Genomic DNA, 13,005 nt, shown 5'->3' on the forward strand with positions numbered 1-13,005 from the left:
GGAAAAGTTTGAGTTTTCTCAAAACCATTGAAACGGATGTTCTGGTCTGACGACATTCGGAATCATTGTAATAAACAGATGTGTAGAAAACAAATGAAAATGTTGAATGTGGTTTTACCAACATCACATTGCCCGTACCAACGACTTCTCTTAAAAATGTTTAAATGACTGGTCCTGTTATTTCACATAAATTTTATTCTTACTTAATATGCATGGTCCTGAACGCACCACGATTGTTTACTTTCAAACCGAGTTCGAGTTCCTTCCTGAGAGCTGATTGGTCGGTACTGATCTTGACGCGGGAAAGTGTCAGCGCGAATTAACACGTCGCTCCTGAAAGTTGTCCTCTGGAGGTGAAGTTTACTAACTTCGGGGATTGTTTTTAGTTGAAAAGTAATCGTCTTACAACATGTTTTACTACCCAAATGTTCTCCAACGCCATACTGGATGTTTTTCCACAATTTGGTAAGTTCAACAACGCTGAGTTATTTCATATTATTAGCTTGTGATGGAAAAATAAAGGGAACTAACAGCAGATAACCAATAATTTCCTCAACGAAATGCATATAGCTTCTGAGCTAGCTAATGATGAATCTAAAATATTATATTTTAGATGAACATTATATTTAGGTTGTATTGTGTTGTTTTTGCTATTCAGGCTAGCAGCCACCGGAGGTATCCGGGTCACTCGCAGGGAGTTCCTCAGGGTCAACGTAAAGCGGACATGGTAAGAGTGAAATTAGTGCCCCATATTTGTTGCTCTAGCTTTAGACTATTAACTATTGGTTTTATATTAGTTATATTTTTGTAATGAAACATAATAACGTAATAACATCTCATTTTAAAAGCAAAAAAGCTTTATATTTTAGGAAAAAAAATTGTGGAAAAGAACGTAATCTAAAAAGTGCGGCATGTCTTTCTTGGTATGTCTTCACCAGCTTAGCAAATCTAGAAACTGACCATTTTGTCCATTCCTCTCTGCAAAAAAAAAACTCGATTCTGGTCCGGATGAAATTTCCTACTTCTTCTTCTTGTGATGTGCTTTGATTTAACTAATTCGACTGTTGCTCAGACATGGATGCGTTGAGTTGTCCGGCCGGAAGGTGAACCTTCGTCAGTCTCAAGTCTTTTGCAGCCTCTAAGAGGTTTTCCATATTTAGCTCCATCCATCTTCCTGTCGGCTCTGACCAGCTTCGCCCGCCCCAGCTGAAGGAAAATCATTACGACAGCATAATGCCGGCACCACAACATATCTCAGTCAGGATTTTGTCTTCGGGATGACGTGCGTCGTTAGTTTTTCTTCACTGGTAGCGTTTTTGCTTGTAGATCGTTTCATCTGACCTTCCTCCAAAATGTCTATGCTTCTTGTGGCTACTTTTCCATGACTGAAACTTCTTGTCTACATATTCACCAGTTAACCTTTACTGATATTTTGTGTTGGTCTATGACGTAAAATCCCTGCAAAATATATTGAAGAGAATATTCTACTGTTTTGGATGTAGATGTACTTTTTGTATTTCTGACTACTTTTTGTTCATCCCTTGCAGCAACGATATCTTGGACTATGTGACGGGACAAGTTCCTGCTCTGGAGCCCGACCAGTCCAGGCCTCGCTTTTCCCTCTACCTGTCGTCTCAGCTGCAGTACGGCGTGGTCATCATCTACCACAAGCAGTGCGCCTTTTTGCTCGGTGAGATAAAAGAAAAAGGAGTATTCCAGCAAATTTTGGCGCCGGCACTTCTCACGTTTTCTGCCAAAAGCATCTTTTGCTGTTAATCACAGGAATGCTCTGTCGGTGTGAAACACAAACAGCCCTGCTCTCACACATCTCGCCTCCTGACTCACCCTGATGTAGCGGGATGCGCAAACCAATATGGTGCTGATGAGAGCAGGATGGGTCTCGATTTACTGACACCAATCCCACATCCAAGAAACATGCAACCCACGCTGCTCTCTCAGTTCGATCAAAACTGTGACAGACCAGCATCATCCGAAGGCTTTGTAGTATGGATCGCTGTGATTGTGGGAGTCGTTACGTCTGCCAGCCGTTTCTGTGAGGGATTTGGGTTTTTGTGTTTATTGAGTCTCAGTCGTCATATCTGCCTCTTGATTGTTCCCAGCTGTCTCTCGTTTCCCCTGATCATCCCCGTGCCCCTCCCTGACCGTATTGTTATTTGACTGAGTTATTTTGTTTTCTTTCCTTCTGTACACTTTGTGATCGTCATTAAAACCATCGTTTTGCACTTCAACCCGGGTCTGACCGCGCCTGAATCCTCACCACTAAAACCACCACTTCACAGCCGTTTCAAGCTGTGCACGTGAGAAAACTTGTAACCTCTCTTTGTGTGTTTTTCTTTTTTTTTCTTTCCTTTCAGAGGAGGTCCAACAGACTATCGACCGCTGGCTCCGCTTTAAAAGACGCGTCCAGATCGACCTGGCTGAATCCGACAGGTGAACACCCTCACAGCGAGCCGTGAGAAGAGACTCGGGGTGTCTGTGCGACCTTAAAATGTTTAAAATTCATCAATATAAAATTAAGGCCTTATATTGTCTTAAATTAATTACAAAAAGATGTAAGTGCCTCAAATACATTAATCACAGATCTTACATTTTGTCTTGATGGACTACTTTGTCTTGTACATTGTATGTAGTTTATTTTTCTTATGGGACTTTTCTGTAAAGCAAACGTTCGAGTCGCATCACACATTTTCATTGCTAACTAGCTGTTAACATACCCTTGCTAGCTAGCACTTCTGTTACCAACCCGCACTGTGTTACTTTCATTCTGTTAAAAAAAAAAAAATCTTGGCACCATTACTGTAGAAAATATCCAATTTTCTTTCGTACTTTCCTGTTGTGATACAGGCCTTAAATTTCACTCTTACCGGTCTTAAAATGTCTTGATTTTTAGTTGGTGAAGCTCTGCTGTTAGAGGGCGTGAAGAGTAGACTGTAGAAATGAGAATATGTTTGCTTTACTGACGTGTTGATGGATGAACTGAGCTCGTCATGCAGGGTGCTTCATTAATATTTTATAAGTCACGATATGGAAGTGAGGCAGCATGAGATCCTTCATGTTGTAGCGCGTCCTTTTTTTTTTTTTTTTTTTATTTCCCCAAATGTTCTGCAGGTAAATCTAACACCACAGGTGCGTTAGCGTCTCGCGGATCCGAAGTTAAAAGCGGCTCCTCTCCGTCTTGCAGGATGGCTCTGAATGTTCCCGACGGCCTCAGCATGATGGAGGAGGCTGAGGGAGCTCTGGACCCCTTCTTTGGTCTGATGGCGTCCCACCAGCTGCCCAGCCCCTACAAAATAGTCCCGGTACGGTCAGCGCGCACACACACCGTCGGCGCTTCGTGTTGTTGTTGTTGTTGTGGCTTCTGTTGGCTCTGGCTGTAGCGCGGCACATAAAACAGACGGACATCTGCCAGCACAGTGAGCTGCTCCTCATGTCAAATATTTGGTGTGTAAATATTGGCAGGTTGGACGGAGGTGATAGCAATGTGTCAGGAGCAGCGTTGGTCATATTTGCAGAGCCTTCTGAATTCACGCCCTTGAACTTTAACACAATTTTTTTTTCACTCCATGAACCTCAAACTTTTACGTGTTTTAATGGGACTTGATGCTTAACGATTATAAGATAGTTGGGAGGTGAGAGGATAAGGAAGCTTGGTTTTTAAAAATCTGAAAAGTGTGGCGTTCATTTGTATTCACCCCTCTTTACTTTGATACACTTAAATAAAATCAAAGTGAGGCCTTGTTAGTAAGTAGAACTCACTGGCGTGTATTTTAGGCCTGAAATGATTAATCAGATTAATCGATTATTGAAATAGTCATCAACTAATAATAGTTGGTTAATTGTTAATACAGACTCAAAAAAATATATGTATTCAGAGCACTAACTTAGGCCAAACTGATTTAAGATAAAATAAAAAGAAAATAAATCTGTCTGTAAATATTTGTTTTAACCAAAACTCCACAAGTCATCTGGTTCAAACTCACTAAAAGAACTAAAATAATGTAATGTTGTTGCATTTTAGGCAATAAAATATTGATTTTCTTATCTTAAAAAAGGAAATTAATTATTTGTTTATTTGCATGAAGGTATTTTGTTCTATTGAGTGGAAAAAATACCAGAATCTTGAAATAGAAATGTAGAAACCCTCCTCCTTTTAGTGACTGTTTCTAAGTCCAAATATGAAGCTGAAATGCAGACAGTTGGATCAACATCTTTATAAAGTTAATACATTAAAATAATGCAAATAGAATCTTGTTAATTTGTCACGTCTCTGCACTGTTATTCCATGTCACAGTGGCGTTTATCCCCTGAGCCATCGTTTTATTGAACCAGAAAGTCCTTAGTTAAGCAAATCACTTTGGCAGAAACATTTGAACTTTGACCTTTTGCTGTAATCGTCCCAGAAAAACAGGCATGAATTCAGTTGTTGTGCAACATACAGATGATCCGCAGTGCCTCAAAGACATGAGCTGTCCTTAATTTAAAGCAAACTTGATTCAAATCTTAAAATTTGCTCTCAGACTGATAAGTTAACTGATAATATCCTAAGCAAATCCAGACATCCGGTTCTGGTTTCCTGACGTGTTTTGACCCAGACTGCTGCGTTCAGAGCAAATGATGGTGATTGATTGGATAATTATTACAGCCACGATTTTAGTTTCCAATGTTAAAACCCATAATTGTTAGATATTAGTCATTCATAACACCTAGAAAAATGTTTTCCTTCCCTCCCTTTTTAACACTAACCTTATGCTTAAAATGGCCGCAAACACACAGCTTTTCTACACAGCTCCAAAACAAACTGATTTTCATTTGTCACGCACAGTTTTTTCATTTTTAAAAAAATTTATTTTACATGTTCTTGTAGACTGAGTTTGCGATTGAGGATTTGGTTTCGCAGCACTCTGTGGTGTCCAGCCCCACCAACAAACCAGACAATAAAGGTGAGTTTTTATTGAGCTATCTTTTGCTTATTTAAAAAAAATGTTCCCCATAACTCTGTTGCCAGTGATAGATTAGAAACAGGAAGTCACAAAGATGTCAGTATCTTCATTTGAGACCAGCATCTGAGTGATAGTTAGCATATTTAGCAGGAAAAAGCAAAAAATAACTACAGTAATCATAAAGATACAACTGCTTTTGCCTTTATTTCCTGATGTATGGAAATAAAAATGACTTCCTGATTCTCTTGTGTGTAAATATGATCAGAAAAGAAGATAAGGGAAGTAAAAAAAAAAAAAAAACATCTTCAAACTCACTTTTGGTGAACTAAAGGTTGAATTAGTGAAGTTGTGCTCTCATGTCTTCATCAGAGGTTTTTGTGTCGTTTCCTTCAGTTGTTGTTGGTGCAGCGCCACCTCAGGCGAGGGGGTGGAACAAGTTTTTCAAAGGTTTTTGTTCGTCTGACACAAGGCAGCATGAAAGCAATCCGCCCCAGCTGAAAATGTAGCAAATGTTGCAATTTTGGTCCCAAATAGAAACAGGAACACTTGATAGTCTACTGGACTATCAAGTGTAAACACATCCTAACATTGAGGTCCTGGCATCACAGAAAAACAATGAAATGCCAGGAAATATCCAATAAATCCTGGTGGCTCCTGCTTGTAAGCTAAAAATTGGATTTAATTGAGTCTTTCAACATTATAATGTTCTAAAATATGAGGAAATCAGTGCAGAAACGGCTCGAGAGAAAATGAAACGTTTCGTCCAAGATCCCCCCCTTTGATGTTCCAACCCTAACAGATATTGGTAAAGATTTAGTGCTGTTTTAATGGACAAAGTTTTTGCTTAAAGTAATAAAATCTGAATTTTTAATTATTTTTTTTTTGGCTTTTCTATTCTTTTTTTTTTTTTTTTTACATTATGACATTATGCTACTGCAACGAAAGACGATTTTAATTTGTAGCGCACAGTGTATGCTTTCGATAAGATACAATTTACATATTTTTTTAAAGTTGTAACATCTTCCTGTCTGACAGCTTTGCTTCGTCTCCCCCTGAAGCAGGTTTCATTTTGCCTCTGGCTGCCATCACACTAACAGAGAAGGAGCAGTTTGTCATCAACACTGCTGAGGTAAACTCTCTGTCAGGGTTCAGCTTCAGGAACAACCTCAGTCATCATTTTTAGAGACAGCACACGTCCCGATGAATTATCGAGCCGGGGTGTGTGTGTGTGTGTGTGTGTGTGTGTCTATTTACAGGGTGTCTGTTCATCCTTAAAAAGTCTGAAATTTACGTGTCTAAAATTAAGCCCTTTAAATGTCTTAAACAAATTATTATTATTTTTTTTTTTTTTATTATTTTGGCCTTAAATGTTACATTTTGTGGCAGGACTAGTTGTTTTTTGTTTTTTTTTTGTTTCATGGGACTTTTCTGTCAGGCAGGTGTTTTCATTGCGCTCTGTGATATGAAGTGGTTGCAGCTACCGCTAATTAGCTGCTAATATTCCTTTGCTAGCTAGCTAGTCCTCTTTTTTTTTTTTCATATATGTATATTTATTTTTACAAAATAAACATATATATTTATATTTGTAGATTTCTTACTTTACATGTCTTAAATCTCATTCATAATAGTCTTAAAAAGTCTTAAATTTGAGTCAACAGAACCTGCAGGAACCGTGTTTTAACGTCTTTGTCGCACGCACAGATGTTCGCTTTGCCATCCCCTCCGGCCTTGAAACCTGGCTTCGCTCAGTCCAGAGCATAGCAATTCATTTTATGTGCATGCCATGCAGTGAAATTGTTGGCAAACTGTAACTAAACCTTATGGCGTGTTAGTCGACCTCTCTGCAGTGTTTTAATCGCAGGCAGGTCCTTGTGCTTTGATTAACAGACTGCAGCGGTACCTCCGCGCTGCCTCCTCATTCTGTCACTCACAGACAGATAATGTTCCTCCTCAAGCATCCTCGGCCGATGAAGTCCATTTTGCCTCGATGAGATCTGACTTAATTAAATCAGGCTGCACTCAAACAGACATGTTGTTCACGTTTCTGCTCTTCCGGCTCCCGCCTGCCTGTCCTAAAGCGTTATCTTTGCCCCACGGGCAACACAACGTGATACATCTAATCTACCGCTAGCTTTTCTCTGGTTGCATGTTTCTCATAATTTCCTCACTTTTTTTTTCCCGTCCTTGTGTAGTCATTGTTTTTCTTTGTTTTCCTCTGAGGCAGGATTTTAACGGCGCTGAGCTTCCTGAAGCCACAGCCAGAGACATTCAGTTGCTGATGGATCAGCCCGATCACTTCAGGAGAGGCGAGTCTCTGTCTCTCATCGCTCTTTTAGTCACAGAGCTTTTACATGCTTCGTGGAAGCTGCTGCTGTTGAATATTATTTCTTGGTGTTTCTGGGTTTGTGTCCCACTAATTAAAATAAATAAAAATCAGTAGATCTTAATCCATGTGAGGGGAGTCTACAAAAGGCCGAACTCAGAATAGCCTGACCTGCTTTTGGAACAGGTGTTGCCAAACAGAAAGACGCAACATGTTGCCTAGAAAATTGAGTTGACCCTCTGCTACGGCAGCTGGTTGGCCTTGTTCATTTCCTTATGTTTGTGTTTTTATTCTTCCTCAGTCATAGTTATACTATTTTTTATGTAGATACATACAGCATTTTCAGAACTGATCTTCTTTATCCTGGCTGAAAAAAAGTCTAGTTCAATTTTAAATTGCAGTTTATTATGTAAAGCTTTGCTACCTGCATTGAGGTGTTAATGGAGCTAAAATCTCCCATTAGCTTTCCTACAGGTTATGTTCTTTTTAATGCAATGCCAGACATTGAGTTTTCTTCCCCACTTTCAGCTGGTTTGGGGAAAAAAAAGGCTACTGCACTTTTCCCTTACCTGCATACAAATTTGGCTGGAAATGAATTCATTCATAGTGGTCTTCAAAAATTCTTAAAAGTCTGCAGAAAGCCTGACGATGTTTTCCAAATCTTGTCTGAATCATTTCTTAAGTAACATAAATGTGCATTCTGCAGCAGGAGGTTGCAGTACTGTGATCCACCTAATGGTGGCAGCACCTACAAAAGCCTGATCTTACCTGTGTTTTTGTGTCTGCATCTTTAAACATCTAAGAACATCTGGTTGCTATCAGAGCGCTCTTTCTGCAGCACGGTCATGAAAACTTAACTGTAAAATCTTAAACTCTAACCTGTATTTATTCGTTTAATTTTTATGTTATCTTGTTCTTGTAAATATGTGCTAAACAGAAGATGAGGAGACTAAAGATAGGACTGGGGACCAAGCAGTCTCATCCTTCGGCGTCCAGTGAGCCTGGAAACTTTTAAAACTGAACTATAAAGGCTGTCTGCGCGAGACGTCGCCTGTTGGTCACATGTGCGTTCCTGCGTCCAGGCTGAAGGACACAATGCTGGGGACAGAGCAGGACGTCATGTGGCTGCTGGACGAGGAGACCGGGGAGCCTGTGGAGGTTCCTCTGGCAGCCGTGGCCTCTGAAGTGACCCCTGAGCACATAGCGATGCCACCGGAGAGCGAAGGGGACAGAGCTACAGAGAGCCTCTGTGACGAGGTCAGAGACACATGTACAGAATCTGTTGTTTTGTTTTTAAGGGAACAATTGACAGCATGTTAGAGCATGTCAACATGTACTGCTGTGCTGTAATGCCACTGGTTCTCTGAGCGTGTCGTTTGCTCTGCCGCCAGGCGGTGGGCCATCCTCTGAGGACGCACGGCGGGAGACGCAGGCGCCAGCTGGTCTTTGTGGACCCTGAGGTCCAGATCCCTGACAAAGAAATACAGCAGCAGATTGAAGATCCACTGATCGAAACTCTAAATATGGTACATAACAAATACATTAATATTTTATTTACTCCACTAGCTCAATTTAAAAAGATATTCTGGTAAAGAGAAAGAGCTTTGGGCATCTTTAAGGTTTATAAGCACTGATTTGCCTTGTCAGTGTTTAATGTTTTAAGTTATGAACATACGGCCAAACCCGCAGATAAATGGGCCAGAGCTGCAACTAACAATAATTTTAGTAAATTATTGTTACTGATTATTCTGACTGATTAATCTGATTAAAGAATTGGCACATGCTGCAGGTTTCTCACTTAACCACTTCAACCTTTTTGATGCATTACAAGCACATTAAAAGATGCAAATAATTCAATCCCTTTCTTAAGTAAGAAAGTAAACATTTTATTACCTAAAATACAGCAACATTGAAAAATGATTACAGAAAAGTTTTATTTTCTTTAACTGAAAAATGTATACATTTTTGTACAGTTTTGTCTATAATATTTCTCTGAGTGTGTTCCAAATGGCGACGGTTAATCGACCACTGAATTAGTTAACGATTATTTAAATAATCAATTGATCACGACTAATTCGATCAATCGTTACCAGCTTCACTCATTTTTCACAAATCATCAGTTTTTCTTTAAGCATCCTTTATTTGGTGTAAAATTATTCAGTCCAGATTGGACAGGTCTGAGTACTGAACATTTTTAGAGACAAATTAAGTTGATCTGGATGCCGGAAAAATGCTGTAAAGTTTGCTACTCTGCCACAACAGGAGCCATGATTGTGACGTTTCATGATTTGTGGCACATAAAGATAATTAAACCCAACTAAGTAAATATTTTCTTATTATCTAGAAGTCTGAGTCTGTGAAAGTATTTGTAGGAACCAATACCAGCAGCTGCATGCATAAACAACAATCTCTCTTAGGAGATGTTGTTCACGCACTCATTGAATTTTCTGTCGCTGCTTCACTGTAATCAGAGTCCTGCTTTCCAAGTGTGGATTTCACTAGTTTCTCTTAATTAAACTACAGCTTTCTGTTTCTTCCCTTTGCCTCGAAACCCTTCTGGAGTAGAGCTCATTGATTCTGTTTCATCCTTCTTCTTCTTCTTCTGCTGATTAAATTCCTTTGAGGAGTCATGATTTACTTCCAACTCTCAAGCTAGAAAAAAGAAAAAAGAAGTCACGTTCTGCAGCATTCATCTCAGTACCATGTAGGTAATAAATTATTCTTTCTGTCAGACGGAGGTGTTGCTGGACGTCCCCGCGCTGACCAAGAGGGCCTCTCCTGCTCAGCTCTTCAGCGCCCCCTGTGGATGTCAGTAACAAGAGCCGGCCCCTCGCTCCATTCAGAATAAATCAATAAATCTTGTTACAGAATATGTTTTTAACCAGCAAACATGATAAAAAAAATTTAAAAAAAGTTTGATGGTTGTTGTTGGTGCTAAACCCAGTTTGGACAGGGCCAGTTTTTTTTCTCCCTTGATAGATTTTGTCCTTTCATAAAAGTGGAACAGAATATCTCTTAGCCCATTTTCTGCACTGGCGAGTCTCAATATCTGCCCTTAAAAAAGGCCGAACAAACGCCTGCGGCAGTAACAGGTGGAATAATTGATTTGCATGTGAGTAGCTTCCCTAGATTTGGCCTAGATTCATTTGAACAACGAGGTCAGTGTTGAAGTGGCTACAACACTAACCTAGCTCTTCATGCAAAGAACTAAAATCTTGTAGGTTGATTTAAAAAAAAAACATGTTTTTTAATCTGGGAACAAATCAGAAAACTCATTAAAAAAAAATCAAACTGAAAAATTCAAACCTGTAAAAATAGCTTTCTGTGACGTCGTCTGCCAATCTACCCACTGTAGTAAAGAACACAGATTATCCTCTGACCCCACCCCACCTCCGCAGCTCTCGTCCACCCCAGCCTCCTGTCGCTATGGAAACAGCGGGCCTCCATCGCCATCCAGAGCGAGAGTGGGGCGACGCGGAGAGCGGAAGAGGAGTCAGAGCAGGACATGGAGATCCTGCGGACGGAGAGGAAGCGGAGGCACTCGCGCATGAAGGAGGTCGGTTGGGTATTTTTAGAGGAGCGGAGGAGAGCTCAGCACGATCGCCATGAGTGACGGAGAGCGAGAAAGCGCTCCCGTCAAACGCCGCTCTGGTTCTCAAGAGTCCTCGCCGGAGTTCGTAGAACTGCGGCTAGGTTATTTTTGAGTTTTTAGCTCAGTTCAGTTGGCGAGATGAACGAGATCACAGAGCGTTCCATCTGATAAAGCTGTGCCCCTCTTTCCTTGCAGATGAGCAGCCAATCAGGACTTCAAACCACTGAGGGCTCATGTGAGTCTTCTGTCCCAAACACTCGTTCCCCATTCAGGATTTGGCAGCACAATAAAGAGATCACCATTATTCACTTTTGCGTGTCAACAGCTGTGTTAGATGCGATGCTGGAGATGCCCGATGAAGATAAGTTTGGAAGTGATGTGATGACTCCTGTCAGCAGATGGTGGGTTGCTGATGAACGGAGACAGCTAGATGAACAGAAAACATGACATTGAATGCGTGTGTGTGTGTGTGTGTGTGTGTCCTCTAGGTCTCCACATGAGGACGTCCAGCCACCAATGGAGCCAATAGCTGAGGAAAACATGGAGATGCCCGAGGCTCAGACAGACACACACTACATGCTGAGGTTCACCAATAAAGAATGTTGCACGTTATCGCGATAACTGATATTATTATTGTTGTTTTGAGACCATTTTCAAGTAATATAATGGTGATATGTGCTAAGTAACATGTAGTCACTGCTGTGAATAAAAAAATATATATTCTGGTAAAAAAAAAAAAAAAGGCTCTGGACCCCTATAATACTATAATACTTATATTACCTCCAGGAAGATGATATTGTTTTGAGACCATTTTCAAGTAATATAAACATATTTTATTTGGATTTTACTTGATAGAGCAACACAACATAATGTGTTTTTATTTGATTTCAATTCTGAATCTTTAGAGTATGTGTTGCCACTAGAGCTGTGAGATATTGCATATTTTGGTATCGATCCGGCACCAAAGAAATATAATAAAAAATAAATATTGCCACTATCGATACCGATATCAATAGTTTTATTTAACATTATTAGTGCTTTTGTGATTTTTCCTTTGAGTTATTTTGTTCAAGCCTTTCAAACATAATTTGGACAATGTTTAGAAGTATCTAACATTAACATCGTTTCTGTGCATTCTTCTAAACAAAGTCCAAAAAAATTATCTTCTAAGACCAAATCAAAACAAAATAATTTTTCGAGGCAGAGTTAAGAAACTACAATACAAAAATAAGATAACATCTCAAAAGGAAATCTGAAACTAAAGTATCAATCTTCCCATGCGCTTTCATCAGTCTTTTTATCTCCGTATTTATTTCCACAGCTGGATCGCCTCCATCCAGCAGAGATTTGGTGAAGTCGCCTTTGACTCTCTGCTGCCCCCAAAGGCCGACCGCTGTACCGCAGCTCGCACTCTGAACAAACTGCTGGGTGAGGAAATCTGCTGCTTTTCCTCAAATATTCAAGAGTTTCTACCTGAGAAATGGTTCCGATCTGTAAGCTCTGGTGAGTGAAGTTAATCTGTCATCATTTGTGTGTGCAGAGCTGCTGTCAGACGGACGGGTGACGGCCTGTCAGACCGAGCCCTACAGCAGCATCGCCATAGCGCCAGCAGCACTCAGTACACCGATCTGAACACACCGCAGTTCTCACTGATAGTTTATAGCAGAATGAATTAATTTTTCTATAAATTAATTTTTTTATGTAATTGATAAGCAATCATTTGTTGCAGCAGTTTGCAGTTTTTAAGCAGTTTTTTTTTTATTAAAGCCAATTTTAAAGACATTTTAATCTTTTAAATATCTAATGTATTTATATGTTTTAATTATTTAAAAAAAAAACATGTTGATAGTGTTTACATGTTGAGTTTTATTCCAGCTTTTTTTTTCTATTTTAGAACATTAAATGTTACAAAGAGCAACTTTGATTGTGTTTGTTGTTCAACTAATTTAAAATTGAATAAAATTCTATTAACTTTTTCTAAATACAAAGTCTAAAGTTGCCTCTTTGGTAAGTGGATATGTTTTCTTTTGAGAGTAACTATTCCTATGCACTGATAGAGCTGCAAAGATTGGGGAGGTTTTCTTCAGTAATTTCTTTATTTCAATGTCAAAAAACACTGATCGAAACTC

The 13,005-nt window shown here is 39.7% G+C and overlaps 1 protein-coding gene across 3 annotated transcripts; it reads left to right on the top strand.

Annotated features, from left to right (window-relative positions):
- Positions 1-265: 265 nt before the first annotated feature.
- Positions 266-12,633, top strand: rec8b (REC8 meiotic recombination protein b). 3 transcript variants are annotated; one of them, XM_007547947.2, is made up of 18 exons: positions 268-465; positions 659-727; positions 1,548-1,690; positions 2,376-2,451; positions 3,203-3,320; positions 4,886-4,961; positions 6,020-6,090; positions 7,186-7,267; positions 8,222-8,279; positions 8,367-8,541; positions 8,676-8,810; positions 10,017-10,092; positions 10,683-10,840; positions 11,072-11,111; positions 11,202-11,277; positions 11,365-11,460; positions 12,198-12,304; positions 12,417-12,633. In XM_007547947.2, exons 1-18 carry the CDS (start codon positions 410-412, stop codon positions 12,506-12,508), a joined length of 1,704 nt encoding a protein of 567 aa, XP_007548009.1. In that variant the 5' UTR covers positions 268-409; the 3' UTR covers positions 12,509-12,633. The 3 variants fall into 3 exon arrangements, with proteins under 3 accessions (XP_016524889.1, XP_016524890.1, XP_007548009.1); XM_016669403.1 differs by having other exon boundaries at positions 266-465; positions 11,072-11,277; XM_016669404.1 differs by having other exon boundaries at positions 267-465; positions 6,023-6,090; positions 11,072-11,277.
- Positions 12,634-13,005: the final 372 nt, after the last annotated feature.

This window comes from Poecilia formosa, unplaced genomic scaffold (assembly GCF_000485575.1).
Source record: "Poecilia formosa unplaced genomic scaffold, Poecilia_formosa-5.1.2 Scaffold24, whole genome shotgun sequence".
Lineage (NCBI taxonomy): Eukaryota > Metazoa > Chordata > Actinopteri > Cyprinodontiformes > Poeciliidae > Poecilia > Poecilia formosa.